This window comes from Plectropomus leopardus, chromosome 18, assembly GCF_026936395.1.
Source record: "Plectropomus leopardus strain MGB_pleo_1.0 chromosome 18, ASM2693639v1, whole genome shotgun sequence".
In the NCBI taxonomy this organism is placed as follows: Eukaryota; Metazoa; Chordata; class Actinopteri; order Perciformes; family Serranidae; genus Plectropomus; species Plectropomus leopardus.
Window position 1 is genome coordinate 12,008,847 of NC_142193.1, and position 15,066 is coordinate 12,023,912.

The following is a 15,066-nucleotide window of genomic DNA, read 5'->3' on the forward strand; positions in this document are numbered from 1 at the left end:
ACTGGCCATGATGATGATGCATGTGTATTAACGTATCCTGTAAGATCTTTTGACAAAAATATTTCAAACCATAAAAACAAAATCCCTACTCTTCTTATCAAATACTCAACCTTGAAGGGTTGAAATTTGGGCTTGAAAAGTTTTTGTTAGCTTCGCTGCTGCCAAAAAGTTGACAAAAGAGTGACAGCAGTGCTACATAAATTCAAGACTGGACTGATGCACTGTTGAAAATAGCTAAACTTTAAAAACTAATTTTCATCAATATAGGCTCAGTAGATGAGTGTAACTCAATAAAGTCATCCTTCTTATCAGCCATGCCCTGAAGACAACAGATGGGATAGTTACCAAATTAAAACATTAAAAAAGCAGTTCAGCACTCATGCACATCCACTTGCTACAGTAAGATAGCAAGTTTATGATATGTAATACTATCATCCTTTTTATTTATTGTTTTTCTTTCTTAATTTAAATTTACTATTTTTAATTGACTTTGCTTCGGTTCCCTTGTCAAAAAGCCTAAAGGATTTTTCCATTGTATTTTGGATCATTGCAGAAAATAAGCTCCGAACAAACGTTCATGATACTTACTTTTGTTCAGCAAGATGATTGCTCTAAATGAACACCACTTTCAAGATTTTTGAAGCCTAAAGGATTCTGCAGAAAACCTTCACAACTGTGTGAATTTATTTCTTGACCAACAGTTTTGAATATTTCAACTTAGTTTCTGAGAAATCTCTTGTCCGTTGGTTTTGTCAATACTACAGTACCAACGTGCCTCAGCAGGAAATTCAAAATGCTTCGTTCTTGAACTTGTAAAGAACAAACAATCCCAAAGTTGCTGAATTAATAAAAAGAAGACCCTGAATCCAACAGTGAATTGATGCAGATCATATTGTTAGATCTCTCAAGAGTGCAGTATTTCGCTTCCTTCTCCTGTTATTGGAGCACACAACAAAGAATTTTAAGCTCTGTGATTGGATGTTTCTTACTGAAAGAGAGTTGTTGTTACCTTCTACCCTGATTTTTTTTTTTCTCTTCACAGCCTTGCACCTTTGACTTTTTATTTAAGAACCGGATATTTCATGGGAAAGTTTTCTGCGTTCTAGCGAAGCTTAAAAAGTGTTCCAACTGTGAGTCACATCATATTTCTGATGAGGAAAATTCATGTATTTTTTTCTTGTAGAAACCAGGGGCAAAAACAATCTCCTCCCACTTCAATACTTCATTGACATCACCACCAGCGAGTAAAATGAGTAACACCTCATATAAAAAGAAAATCATACAAAAAAATCAGAACTATCCCTTTAATATAAACACGATTTCTTCATTATCTCTGCTCAGTCCCCTGTCCCGTGGCCAGGCCTAAAGTTCAGCCATCTGAAGCTCTCGCCCTCCAATCCAACCCCAGACTCAGCCTCTCCCGCCACTGACCTGCGAGGAGAGGGAGGTGAGATTGTACTGGCTGAACGCTTTCTTCATGGCAGACACAGCCACGCCTGCATAGCCACTCCATCTCACGTTCTGTAGGATGGAGGAGGAGGAGGAGGAGGAGTGTGGGGAGAAGGAGAGATGGGGAGGTGTGTATATGACAGTAGCAGAGAAGTGATTAATCTGGAGTGCTGATTCAGGCTGCTGTTGTCAGAGCTGGTCAGTCGGGGAGAGCAGGACTATTTTAGACCTGTCTCAGGGGTAGGGGACTCACGGAGTACAACAGTGTGCTTAACCTCTGTGACAGTACAGGCACACAAGCATGCTGCCTCTGGGAGACATGGAAGCCCCTGAGCTCAATAAGATCTGTGTGTGTTTCTTAACTGTGTGTCTGCTGGGGGTCAAATCACTTAACTGTAACACAGATAAATTAAAACAGGATGTTTAAAAATGCATTAGTTTACAAGCTAGACTGAATGTATTCCAATTCTGGCACATGTGTGCAGCAAGTCCAAGCATATCTGCTCTTGGAGAAAGGCAATTATGTTTTGTTTGTCTTCCTTGAGTGTGTGTGCATGCGCGCATATTTGCGTGACAGTGTTTTGTTTGTCTGTGTCTTTATGCTGAGACTTACCGCTAAGCTGGTGCTTGGCTGGCTCTTGCTGTGGGGGGTAAATTTGGGTTTGGGTGGTTTTCCAGCCAGCCTATCCTTGTGCCTTCTGCTATTCATGTGCTGCAGAGACAAGCAGAAATACCATCAGCTAGCTAACAAGCACCTGTTGTACCACAGTGGAACAACTTAAAATGTTATCTGCTGATTAATAATGCATACACATTGAGTATGACTGAAGTACACAGAAATTACATCACATTACTTTCTACGACTGCCTCACTGTCTCCTCCTCTGGCTGCAGTACTAACAGGCGCACGTCCTCCTGGGATAGCAGTTGTTTATATAAGACTGGTGGAATGCATTTACGGCTAAATCAGCCTGGGTGCTCACACATGCCAACATATCCTGTATCTTTTCCACATTCCACTCCAGCGTAGAAAAAGTTTCCAAGACAGTCCCTTTACTCAGACTCAGTATTTAATGAACATCTAAAGGGGAGAAATTACTTCCCCAACCTGGTTTGTTGCCAGCATAACCAGAAAATTAAATATGGGAGGCATTAGCAGCGAGCAATAATGAGTGGTAAATAAATGCCTGCTCACTTTGCAGCTTTGCAGTTAGTTATAGCGTCAGATGTTATCTGTATAATGTGGAGAAAAAAAGCTGCTGCTTGAACGCACTCAGCACCCACAACCTGCTTTCAATGGCTTCATTCATGTGGCTATAAAAGAAAGTGCTGCTTTGATTTAAGCCATCCTGCATCAAGGTGATGCTGAAATGGTCTCTTGGATTATGTAAGGTCTTTAAAATCCCATCATGCTTATTTATCACTTTTAGGCACATCATTTGTGATATGTTTTATATTTGTCACATTAGAGGTCAGTCTGGTCTTAGTACGTCTGAGGTAACTCTGTGCAGGCAGTTCTGTTTCCTGATTATTCTGTGGCCGCATCATCTGTCGGCAGAGGTGAGGTAATTAGATGCAATATTTTCCCCGCTGCCTGATGTGATTGGGCAAGAGTGCTTCTCCCTGAAGAGTCAACAGTACTTCAATGCACTTTTGATCAAAATCCTATCAGGTTAGTAACACTCTCGCTTAGCATGCCTTGACAAATCTGCAGGACTTCTCCAAGCCCCTGCTTCCCTTCCCTCATCAAGTTTGACATGTTTGATTTCTGTCCATTTTTTTTACCAGAATATACTAGCCATTAGAACAGCCCCTTGAAAGTTGGAGACCCCTCAGTCAACTGAGATTGCTTCAAGTAAAGCAGTCTTCTGGGGGTTGTTTTGGTCCCCAGATTTTGCTACGGAGTGAGTGTTCTTGACTTTCATGCTACTCTTTGGAGCTGCTGACATGCAAGCAGTGCATAGACGACAGCACAGAGGAGGAGAGATCTTCCTCTTGAAAGTGGTGAATTTAGAGCTCACAGCATCTTAGTATGATCCAGTCCCTGGCTTTTGTATGTTTTTGGTGCTGTTAGCTTGTTTACCTACCGTCATATAGCCAAGTCCAGCCAAATCCGATTTGAATGGCATGATTCTGAGTCAGGTGCAGCCTTGCTATCTATCATCCACTGCTACTTACTCTCGTCCTAAAACTGACCTGTTTTCTTTTACAGTGGCCTATATGTCACATTAAATTAACTAAACATGCAATACAACCTACATAATCATGTTATCTTTGACACTTACCTGGCTAAGCTGAGTCTCAGAGTTCACAAAGATCTCACACACTTCACACTGAAAGTTCTTGCTGGGCACGCCGACGCTGCCTTTGCTAGCCAGCCGCTTGCTCTTGCAGCCCACGCGAGCTGCCACCACTTTCCCCCTTCGCCGCGGCAAAACACTGTGACCTTCCAGCATCAGTTTGTGCTTTGTGCCTGGTGGGGAAAGTTGGCAGGTTTGTTGTACTTCACATTAAATAATGTTACATTATTATTTGGTGCTCAGATGTTCGACCAGCCAATATAAAAGTGTGTTACCACTGTTATGTGCTTCCAGTTGGGAGATGGAGTTGACTGTGACTTTACAGACAGGACAATGGAGATGAGCCTTGCTCTTCTTGGGGTCTTTGTCCTCATCTGTACGGGGCTCCTCTTTTATGCTGGATGCATCTGCATGGCTTCCGGTCTCAGTGGTTGGATCCACGGCCTCGATAGCCTCTGGGACTTCGGGGGTGCTGGTGTCTGAGGCAGTCTCTGAGAGCTGTGACGAAGGCGAAATCTGAGGAGGGGAGAGAGTGACCAGCTCCATGGAGGAAACCTCGGACACTGGTGTCAACATAACTGAACTTCTGGGACTCTCTTCAAGCTTTGCCTCCAGGTTGGCTGGTTCAAGGTCAGACTGAAGACCTGTGTAAAAAGCCACAGATAAAGCCATGTCATGTCTCCATGTACTTGTAGGCCATCACCATAAGAGTAGGCATAATATGATGTTAATTCCACTACAGAAGACACTATATTATCACTAAAATTAGATAGGGAAAAAAGGATATATTGATATCGGTATCGGTTATCAACCAAATGATTTGTTATATGTCAGCAAATCCCATATCAGCAAAAATCCAATATTGTGCACCCCCAGTTTCCCCCTACATGAACATCTACGTCACCTGAGTGTCTGGCAGCAAAATATGAAAGCCGACTGCACTGCATGATCAAAGACAGCTTGGATAAACACTTATGGCTTTTACAAACACCACAGGCTTAAAACTATGAGACAGGAATATAATTTAAATGTAATAAAGGGTATAAACATTTTTTGTATTTTAATAAATTGGCATTAAGTAAAACTATTCTCTGTGTATGGAGTGGACACAAAAGAGTGGCTGTCTGATCAAAAGCAATCAAATGAATTGTCATTTTACAAAAACAAATTAAAAAACAAAGGCACATGCATTTGTTTTTTCCATGGCAACAATATTGTACTCAGAAGCATCACCATCTGGGCAATGTTTCCTGGGTATGTTCACCAGCCATTTGCTAACTGTGTCTGTCTGCTGTTTGGTCCTGAGCAAGCAGTAAACATTGGGTTTTTACAGCTTTCTTGCTGAAAACTGCTGTCTGCTGCAACTGAAAATGATGCTATGAGAGCTGTGAGAGTGAACAGAAGAATACATTTACATTACATTTTTTAGAAAACAATCTGAAACTCACAATGAAGTGTGGGTAACAGAAGTAACAGTTTAAGAGAACTTTCTCATTTTTTCGTAATTACTGGTAATACAGTATAACTACTTTTTAAATATACAATGAGTAGTTGACTTCATATTTCAAGTAACTTGCCAAACTGATTATAAGCTCTTTCCCTTGCAGTTAATATTAATACCAGCACAGCATGATGTCTGGAAAACAAACAATGAGCCAACATTAATCCCCTTGAATGCCTAATCAGCAAAGTACTCTTTAGATTGACTAAACTTTTTGAGTGCAAGCTGGCCGAATTAATCTCCAAATAACCATTTCTCTTTTAATACAATATTGGAGGCAACATAAAGAGTGCATTTCAAATGTTTGCTTTGTAGCATTTTCCTGATATAGTATCAGCCTTTGTTATAAACCAAGTGGAACAGACTAGATTAGCGTTGGTTGGGGCGAGTAAATACCATAACACTTCTCACTCCCCCCTTCTCCCCTCCCTCTCCCTCACTATCCAAATATCAAGTGGACCCCGAGTCTCAGTCAATATAAACAAACCCATCGACTGCCGGGCCGGCCGATAAGTCACTGGAGTTCCATTACACATTTCCCCTTCACCCCATTTCCCTCCCAAGGGAGTCGCACACTTCACCCCAGAGCACTGTGTGCTACACTGGCTGAATATCTCCATTTCATTTAGTTTCATTTAGTGTGCTTTCTCCCTACATACACACACACACACACACACACACACACACTCACACCCACACACACACACACACACACACACACACACACACACACACACACACACACACACACACACTCCACCTCTATGCAATGCTGCTCCATTGATTTTCCCTTTTACGTCTCAGAGTAAATTCATCATTGGAGATAAGGGTCTTCCTCTCTCATTCCCGCTAAAGAAAAAGAACCTATATAGAAGCAAGATTAGACAGTCCCCTAGCTGTAATGAGAGTGACCCCTGAGGGATTTGAGCTCCTCTGAAAGACAGGGCCACCTGAGAAGTCTCTGGAGGGGACTGATACTGATCAATGGATTTAGCAGGAACCTTACAGAGGACGACATGGTGGCTGGTGGGAATCAAAGGCTGACAAAATCCAAAGACTCAGATCTTGAAGGACCTCATTTAGAAAAGTATTGGGTTTAAGGTATGCTTGTTTTAACCCTTTGAAACCTGAGCAAATTGGCTTGATTAAAAAAAAAAAAGATGGGAAGAGGGCAACGAGCAACTTGACAAGAAATGGCCCAGAAAATAATGTGTATCATGTCTAATTTTAGTGTATCATAACACATCAGGTATGGAAGTGATCTGCAGATGCTCCCATTCAAAATGACACCAAAGTTTTTGTGGATATCGGTATTTGAAACACAACAAAGGTCAAAATTTGGCCTGCAATGGCCTAGATACGGCTTATTGTTTTAGCCAGAAAACAAGTTAATAAGAGTGAGGAGTCGGCAGTAAATAATGATATAAAACAGCCAGTAAAACTGTTTTTTTTAATGACTGTAAATCCCTGCAACCATGAGAGTTTCTTAAGCATACAGTTATAAATGTGCACACAAAATATTTGGCTGGTCCAGTAGTATACAAGATTAATGGCGGACAGACAGATACACACGCATATGCCAAATGCATAATCCTCTCCAGGCTTACACATGGCAGAGATAAGAAATGTTTAATTATTAAATACTACAAAATGATGAATTGCTCCAACACTCAACAGAAATGGGCTTCCGTAGATTCTGGGCTCCTAAATGTGAGGATTTGCAACTTCTGTTAAGATAACACCTCTGAGGGAGCATTTCAGGCATTTTACAGACTGAAAAGCATAGATTAATGTATGTAACACAGTTACAAAGTGCTTTACAATTAAAACAAAACACATATAAAAACATAGAGAGAAAGAAATGAGCTAAGACCCAAACACCAGGTATGTTTCAAAAATGGATGAGTAAAAAATGTCATAAAACATGAAATCACTGAAAAGCAATTCTGATTCATTAAAAAAATAACCCACTGATCACTCACAAATTTATTCATAATGGAAAACAATCATTAGTTGCAACCCTGATAAAAAACTGCAAATACAGTGAGTCAAAATCCTGTGGAACTGCTAAAAAGTTTTATAGACACTGAGATTATTGTGCCCTCTTCCCTAAAAAGCTTGTCTGTCCACTTGTTTGTTGTCCCTCTTGCTCTCTGACCATCTACATGATGAGAGAAACTGCCACCAACATTGCCAAACTGTCAGAACAAAGGCCAACATATTGGCAGTGTCAGCAGGGCCTCTGTGAAGTGGAACTACACTGCAGCAAATTATGGATATTTGGATCAATGTTATGCAGGCAATCATCAGTTTTCTTTACCATGAAAAGAATCCAATCTGTGTTTTAACAGTCCAATTAAATCTGACAGGCATTTAGAGTGTAAACACATCTGAGGAGATCTCAATTCAGCAGATTGATCCGTTGAGAACTTTAACCACCGCCAAACAGCAAACGAATATGAATCGCAGCCTCATTATGCACACATGCACATACAGCCACCGAGCACTCGCTTTAGCAGGCGAGCACTGATCCAAGGCAGCCTCAGAATATAAACAACTTCCCTTGGGGAAAAAATCCTGCTTTAAATCATCATTACTGCAGTGACAGACAGAGTCCCTGCAAAGACGGTTTCAACAGCAGAGTCAATCAAAGCAGACGATGACTGATGCTTGTCACAACTGATGCAGGCCCTCTGTCTCCGGGCACCGGCCTGCTGCTCTCACATGCTCACTCGCTGTGTTCACTTGCTCCATTGTTGGCCTGGGATATGGTTTATAAGCATCGATTAGTTCCTTCATATGATTGAACACATCATCTCTGCTCTTTTCTGTCTCCTTCCTGTACCTATGAATTGTTGTGGTGCTCTAAATGACAGGATACAGATCAAAAGTAAGAGATGCTGGAAAGTTTAACCATACGTTACATAAATTAAGATTTTTATAAGAAGCAAAAAGTTACGTACATTATGGGACACTTGTTGGTAGTTTGAAAAAGTAAAACCAACAACTTCTATAAACAGTATATCAACAAAGGCTTATCTTATCTTCCAGGACATCTTGGTTGGTATAGGGCAGGGATACTCAACTTGCTTTGGTTGGGGGCCACTTTAGCAAAATGACAGGAGGCCAAGGGCCAGTCACAGCAGCCCCATACATGTTTCTTAAATTTTAGGACATTTCTAGGTTTTTAAGACATTTTTAAGACTTTAGGATGTTTTAAGGATTTTAGGAAGTTCCAAGGATTTTAGGAGATTTTATAGGGCATTTATCTGACATTAAGACATTTCTCGGATTTTTGGTATTTCTAGGATTTTAGGATGTTTCTAAGATTTTAGGACATTAGGGCCTTAGCTAAGACTGATTTAATTGCAAAGAATCCTGCAGAGAAAGCTGGTATTCCAGCATTGGAAACAAGTACCTACACTGCTAACAACCAAAAAAATGAAGACAAAAAAGTCTAAAAATAAACAAAAGAAAACGCTTGCCAATATTGATGCTGCATTTCAGACATGGAGAGAAAATCTTGTTAATAGTTTAACAATCTGCTTACCAGAGCCAAAGGCTCACGGCTGTTGCTAATACATTTACCCATGAGTCTCCCCTTTACAGATATGCCCACTTTATGCTTGTCCCATGCAGTTTATTGCTGTCATTTGATTCCTAATCGAGACAATCTAGTAAGAAGGGCTTAACCCTGTCAATATGAACTTACAAATTGTTTTGAAATGCAAAACAATGTAATTAATAATGTGATTGAAAAAAAAAATTAATTTTTCACAATTAACTATGGAAATACTGCAATTTATTGGGATTTAAAACATTTATTGTATGACAGCCCAAGTATATACTGCTATTCAATTTATGTAAGTACTGTTATATTTCTCTTAACTACTTGTGACAAGACCTACATCTTAATTACCAAATTCATTCCACTGCGGCACTTGCCCAAAAACACCTGGAAATCAATTTGTGATTCATCATTTGTTTTGTGTACCATAGAAAAAGCACACTTTAAGCTCCATCCAACCTCACAGTCAAAAGGCGGTATATGAATGACAGGGGCCTCTTGCCTCTAAATGTGCATTGGTAGATGTTTAATGGAGCTGAAGAGGCCGACCTTGTGGGTCTAGAGTCTGTTTATTCTGAGCCAGACAGAGTGCTCAGAGGGATAGCCAACAGGTGTGTTATTGGTTCCCGATGGCAGACAATGTGGCATTAACGTCAGCCAGCTTCGCACCAGCCCTCAGTTTCATGGCAGACATAACTCATTTCATAGAGTGTTAATTTGGAGTGCTATTCCACTACAGGTTGGCATTGTGGTGCATGCCACCACTGGCTCGCACTGCTGCTTTTCAATTTCACATTAGGCCAATCACACAATTGGGCTTATTAAAGAGTGTTCCTCCTCACAAAATTGCCTTGGAACTGTAAAATTATTCACAGCATAAAAACTAGCTATGACTTATCTACTTTCTCTCTCCTCTGACCCCCCCCCCCCATGCTCTCTCTCTTCCTCTCTCTTCCTCTCTCTCCCCTTCATTCATTTCATCTTATCTTTCATTTTCCACTCATCTCGTTTCGTCTCCAGTGCTGCTTCCCTCTTTCAGAGCTCTCCTTTGCAACAGTGGAATATTAAAATGAGATTTGATGAGAGTGTTATCAGGCTCTGAGTCTTTTGTCCACTTTCTCCTTTCTGAAGGAGACTCTTAGTGCTCAAGGCAAAAATGTGTGCGCATGTGTATCCACGTGTACATGAGCATGTCTGTGAGGGGGTGGGAGGGTAAAGTACAAACTGTCCCCTTCTCCCCCCAGCACCCTCATATCTCTCCTATGATATTCCATCTAGCATCCAAGCGCATTTTGAAATTCTCCTCAGATAATGATCTTCTGTGAGGCGCAGGGGAGGATGAAGCAGGAGAGAAAACTAGGAGAGAGGGAGAGAAAACTGCTCTCCACTCCCATCACCTTGGGTGGATAAATGAAAAGTGTGGACCCAGACGAGTGCAACATGAGAAGGTAATGGGCTCGCTCTGCAGTCCAAACGGCATCAGAGTAAGAGTTGCAGCCATGCCGAGTGGAAAAGTCAACATTCTGCTGGAAGAAAAATCAACGCACTCCTCTTTCTTTATCAAAAGTAAAAATGTCTATATTTACACCACTCATGTGAAAGCATTTGAACTGTTTGTAAAAGGAGATGAATGCCTTTGATTTCATTCAACTTTATTTTCCATTTGACAGCACCTCAAATGAAAAATCTCACCACTGTTTTGCTCCCTCTCAACTCAGCCAGTGCTGTGTGTCGTTCTTTTCATGCTGCACAAATGTAACGATTCTGGTTGTACAACTACCCTCTCTATGTAACCGAGACAAACAGGGCTGAGCTTGAGAGCCAGGCAGTGGAAATTAAGAGGCAAAGGTGGTAAAAATGACCTTGGTGAGGCCAGCCCCTTTATTAACACAACATCTCTTGCTTCCAGACATCCCGCATTCCCAGTCCGCCATCCATCACGAGCCACAGGGACAGAGGGACGGAGGGCCAGGTCAGAGAGGTTTAAGTGGTATAGTGTGGGTCAAAATTACTGAGGTTTGAATGCACAGAAACACAGAGGGGATAGGAAGGCGAGAGGTTGAAGGATAAGGTGTACAGAAGATGTAATCTCAAAGAGTAACACAAAGGAGCAGAGGGAAAGAGATAAGGGAGGTCAAGATATGGAGGAGATGATGGAAGGTGTCAAAGATGTGAGAGGAGGATTGGTGGGGGGAGGTTTAGAATAGGGGTGTCCCAAACTGATCTCAAAAATCATTATCGGGCCGATCTAGGCATTATTTGATCATTATCTGTTACACTGAGCTATATAGAGCCCTGTCCGATCCTTTGCTTTGCATCAGCTGTCACACGGGTGTTTTTACTTGCAATGCCTAACAGAAATAAAATGAGTGCAGTCATTGTCAACTCACAAACTTTACACAATCTGTCTTTCCTCCACTCTGCTCAGCAGAACATGTTTTCTACAGTAATCAAAAATCCCATGGTATTTTGATGAGGGAACCAGGCTGGTGCTAACTTCCATGTCGGACTACAGAAAAAAATCAGACCTGTGGCACTCTATACAGGTGCACAGTGCATACTTTAAGTACTTAAAAATATTTAAATCAATTCAGTGAAGACCATAGCCTAAGATTGACAAATGAGCAGCTCTGCAATATGTTAAGAAAAAAAAATGCATCCTGCATCCAAGTGGTTCCTTGATGTTTTTTTCAATCAGCTTATTATTTATTTATTTATTTACAAAATAATGTATAAAATAACAACCCCTTTCTTTAATCTCTCTGGCCTTGTCTCTATCTCAAAGCAGTTTCTCTGTCCCTTTAAGAGATTACTTTCCAGGGTTTTTTGCTTTAGTGCAGCCTCAATGAACTGTTTTCGGATAAGTGTTTATTTTCGTCATCTGGACATCTTTTGCACAGATTAAGCTACATTAATATATTACTCTTATGGCTGCTCAGCAGAGTGGAGGAGAGTGTGTGCAAGAGCAAGGGTGAAACACAACACACCATGAAAGAAAGACACAGTATGAGACTGTTTATTTACATTATTTACCCAAGTTATAGGCACTTCCTTCTATGGATTTTTTTCTGTCATTTATGGCGCATGGTGTTTCAATGCCCTGCTCACAGGAGAGACAGACAGTGGTGCAGCGCTAACAACCACACTCACTATTCAACGAAAGCTCTATAAGAGCCAATAAGAGTAACCCTAACCCATAAGATGCTTTTGTTAACGTACTTGTTCCCTCCAGTAAGCTTGTATCCATGAGTGCAGGAAGAGCGGCCGCCGATGTGGATGTCTTGCTCCTGTCCTGATCTCGTTCCCGTTCTCTGTCTCGATCTCTCTCTCTTCCTGTGGACGAGGCCTCTCCAGCTCGTCGTTGCCTGTTCTTCTGGGCCTCCATGGCTTTGAGCTTCCGGGCATGCTTGTGGCCCTTATAGTGAGCCTCTGCTTGGTTCTGGAAAATGAGAGAAAACCAGGTTAGAGGAGTAGAAAGGAGTGTTTGACTTAGTGTATTATGTGCTGGAGAGACTGGAGCCCACGTGCAATAAATGTTAAAATGCACACCTGAATATTCGCTCTCTTGCAGGCATATACAAACTGCAAGGACGAGAGTCTGTTTCCACCTGATAACAGCGCTGGCACATTGGGAGGCCAGAGGTATAATTGCATGTGTAATATGCAACAAGAGAGAGGATCCCATCTCCACAACCACCCTATTAATGTGCACTGTGAGAGTCAGCCTCTGCAAATCCGAGACACGTGGCAACACACACACACACACATACATCTGAGCACTCACACAGCACACAAACACAAATCAGACGCAGAACACATTCTGACTGACTGCGATGCAGCAATAAACACATTCACACAAATTTCCCTCCGGGTGGACTGAGATTTACCTTCACATTTTCATCATTCTCACGACCCTGTTCAATCCGAGAACAAAGCCCCTGTTGTCAGAGCAAGCGTGGATACATAGGAATAGCAGAGAAATCAATACAGAGATCACTCATTAAAAGCTAAAACAACCTCCGGGGATCAGCTCTCATCAGCTCCTGGCCTGGATAGGACACAGTTATAGAGGGAAGGAGCAGAAATAGAGCCTGCCTAAATGAGGAGTTTTGTTCTAATTAAATCCAAAGTGCAGAAACTTAAATGTCCCCAAATAACTCAAATTTCAGAGAATAGTAAGCATTATGGACATTTTCATACCCGCAATATTTCAGAGATAAATGGATTAAGGATGAAGGATTAAGTATAAAATAGCCTTTTTCTTCTGAGGGGTGTATTTTTTTGACATGTGGCACAAGGCAAGTTTTTCCTCCAAGTCTGCACTGCTTCCTCCCAAGCTCTCATCCAGTTTTACCTCCTAAAGAAATAAATCATGCAAATCCTCAGGGAGCAAACAAGTTTAGTAAAGAGGCTGGACTTTATTTTGAAGGACTTCTACGTGCATGCCGAAATAACTTCAACACTTTTTCAGTAGAAGCAATTTTTTTTTTCTGATTACCTGAGCATTAACAACACATTAAGACATGTAAGCAAGGAATAAGAAGCTTGGGCTGTGTTAGTGCCCAGATCCAAGGTTACAGGCACAAATTTAAGACATTTACACCATAAAAGGATGCAGATGCATGTTCAAGAATCCAGTAAATTAAGTATCTGATGCTCACAGTTGTGTTATATAATGTTATATATGTATCCCCCCAATATTGAAATACAACTACTATGTTTATCCTGTGCTGTTTTAAAGGTCATGTGTATTATTTTGTTCAACACTGATTTTATCAAGTGGAGTCTAAAGTCACCAATTACTTAACTCAAGTCTAACTCGAGCCCAAGTCATCGGTGTCGAGTTAATACCTGTTGTGTAAACGTACTAAATTGAGGTCATTATAGCACCAGAGGTATTGTCATATTTAATTTAGTTTATTTACCAAAGTAAAATATGGCATGGTTGCAAAATGTTAAAATCTTCTTTTATAGACTTACATCTCACTATTTGTTACTAATCATTAATAACAAAGGTGTAGAAATTAGGATGGGGTAAGCCAAAAAAATCACAAGAATGCAGGAAATTAAGTGTTTAATGCTCATTTTTTGGGCAATAATATATATATATATATATATATATATATATATATATATATATATATATATATATATATATATATATATATATATATATATGTCCCCCAATGTTGAAACCTAAGCCCTTGCAGGTATTAACTCTATGTAAACCCCATTCTGGGGATGAAGTTAAACATGTACACTCCTCATTAGTGAGCCTAATGGTGTGATATAGTGAGGGCCTATAAATAATGTGGCTGTCAAAGCATCTGTAAAAACAACTCCAATACTTGAGCGAGTCGTGACTGATATGCCGTGAAAAGGCTTCGGAGATTAGCGTGATGTGACGAATTCAGCAAGCGCCTTCTCCACCACCAGTCACTCCGTCCAATTGAGCCTCAGTGGAGGCAGAGGGACAAGGTGTGAAATGAGCTTTGGTTTTCACATCAACACGCCGGCCAGCCGGATACAGTTCTCTTCTGAGGGATTCTTCATTGTCCAGTGATTAAGCAATCCTACGGCTAAAAGTAAACATTGGACTGTATCTGGTGCACAGACATATGTTTAGTGGGTGTCGAATGTGTACCCCCATAGCTCTGAAATGGCGCCGAATGCTGTCTCCCAGTAATGACTTGCTTGTAGCAAAAATAACAACAAAGACATAAAAATAAAGTGGATTTGCCAGTTGGTTTGCTTAATTCAGCAATCACTGAGCAGCCTGTTTTGACTGTGGAGGTGCATGTTTTCTCTCAAGTCACTAAAAAATGTAGGATGGTGGTAAAAAATATCGCTTTGACTAAATTTACCAGTTGTATTTGTGATACTTTTCTCTGCACTATGCTATAAATATATGTAGCCTAATTATATTCTATTATGTTATCAGAATGTAAAATAAAAATGTGAGGAAGAGGTAGGAGATCAAATAAAAAATGTGCACAGGTACAAGAGAAGACACACACACACACACACACACACACACACACACACACACACACAAAATCAGAGACAATGAATCCTCCAATCTCAACTAGTAATTAAATAAACAACAAAATATGGAGCATAACAGGAATATCTGATGGTCCTATCATCCACATCATACAAAATGCTGTAATAGTGAAACTTCCTTAAACCATTTCATTTCCTATTTTGGACTGAACAGGGCTTTTCAGTCACCACAGAAATGCTCAAGGA

General features: G+C 40.7%; 1 protein-coding gene across 6 annotated transcripts in view; it reads right to left on the reverse strand.

Moving 5' to 3' along the window:
• znf385c (zinc finger protein 385C) overlaps positions 1–15,066 on the reverse strand; it is a 198,251-nt gene that overhangs the window by 3,726 nt on the left and 179,459 nt on the right. For 5 of the 6 annotated variants that reach the window (XR_015774806.1, XM_042505282.2, XM_088069076.1 and 2 more), the window contains 5 exons: positions 12,037–12,256; positions 4,024–4,392; positions 3,734–3,921; positions 2,063–2,161; positions 1,432–1,521 (listed from right to left, as the gene is read on the reverse strand). Coding sequence is in view for 5 of the 6 variants with exons in the window: in XM_042505282.2 (XP_042361216.2) it covers positions 1,432–1,521; positions 2,063–2,161; positions 3,734–3,921; positions 4,024–4,392; positions 12,037–12,256 (966 nt within the window). In the remaining variant the exon portion in view is untranslated. The remainder of the gene's footprint in view (positions 1–1,431; positions 1,522–2,062; positions 2,162–3,733; positions 3,922–4,023; positions 4,393–12,036; positions 12,257–15,066) is intronic. The other variant, XM_042505284.2, reaches the window with a different exon arrangement.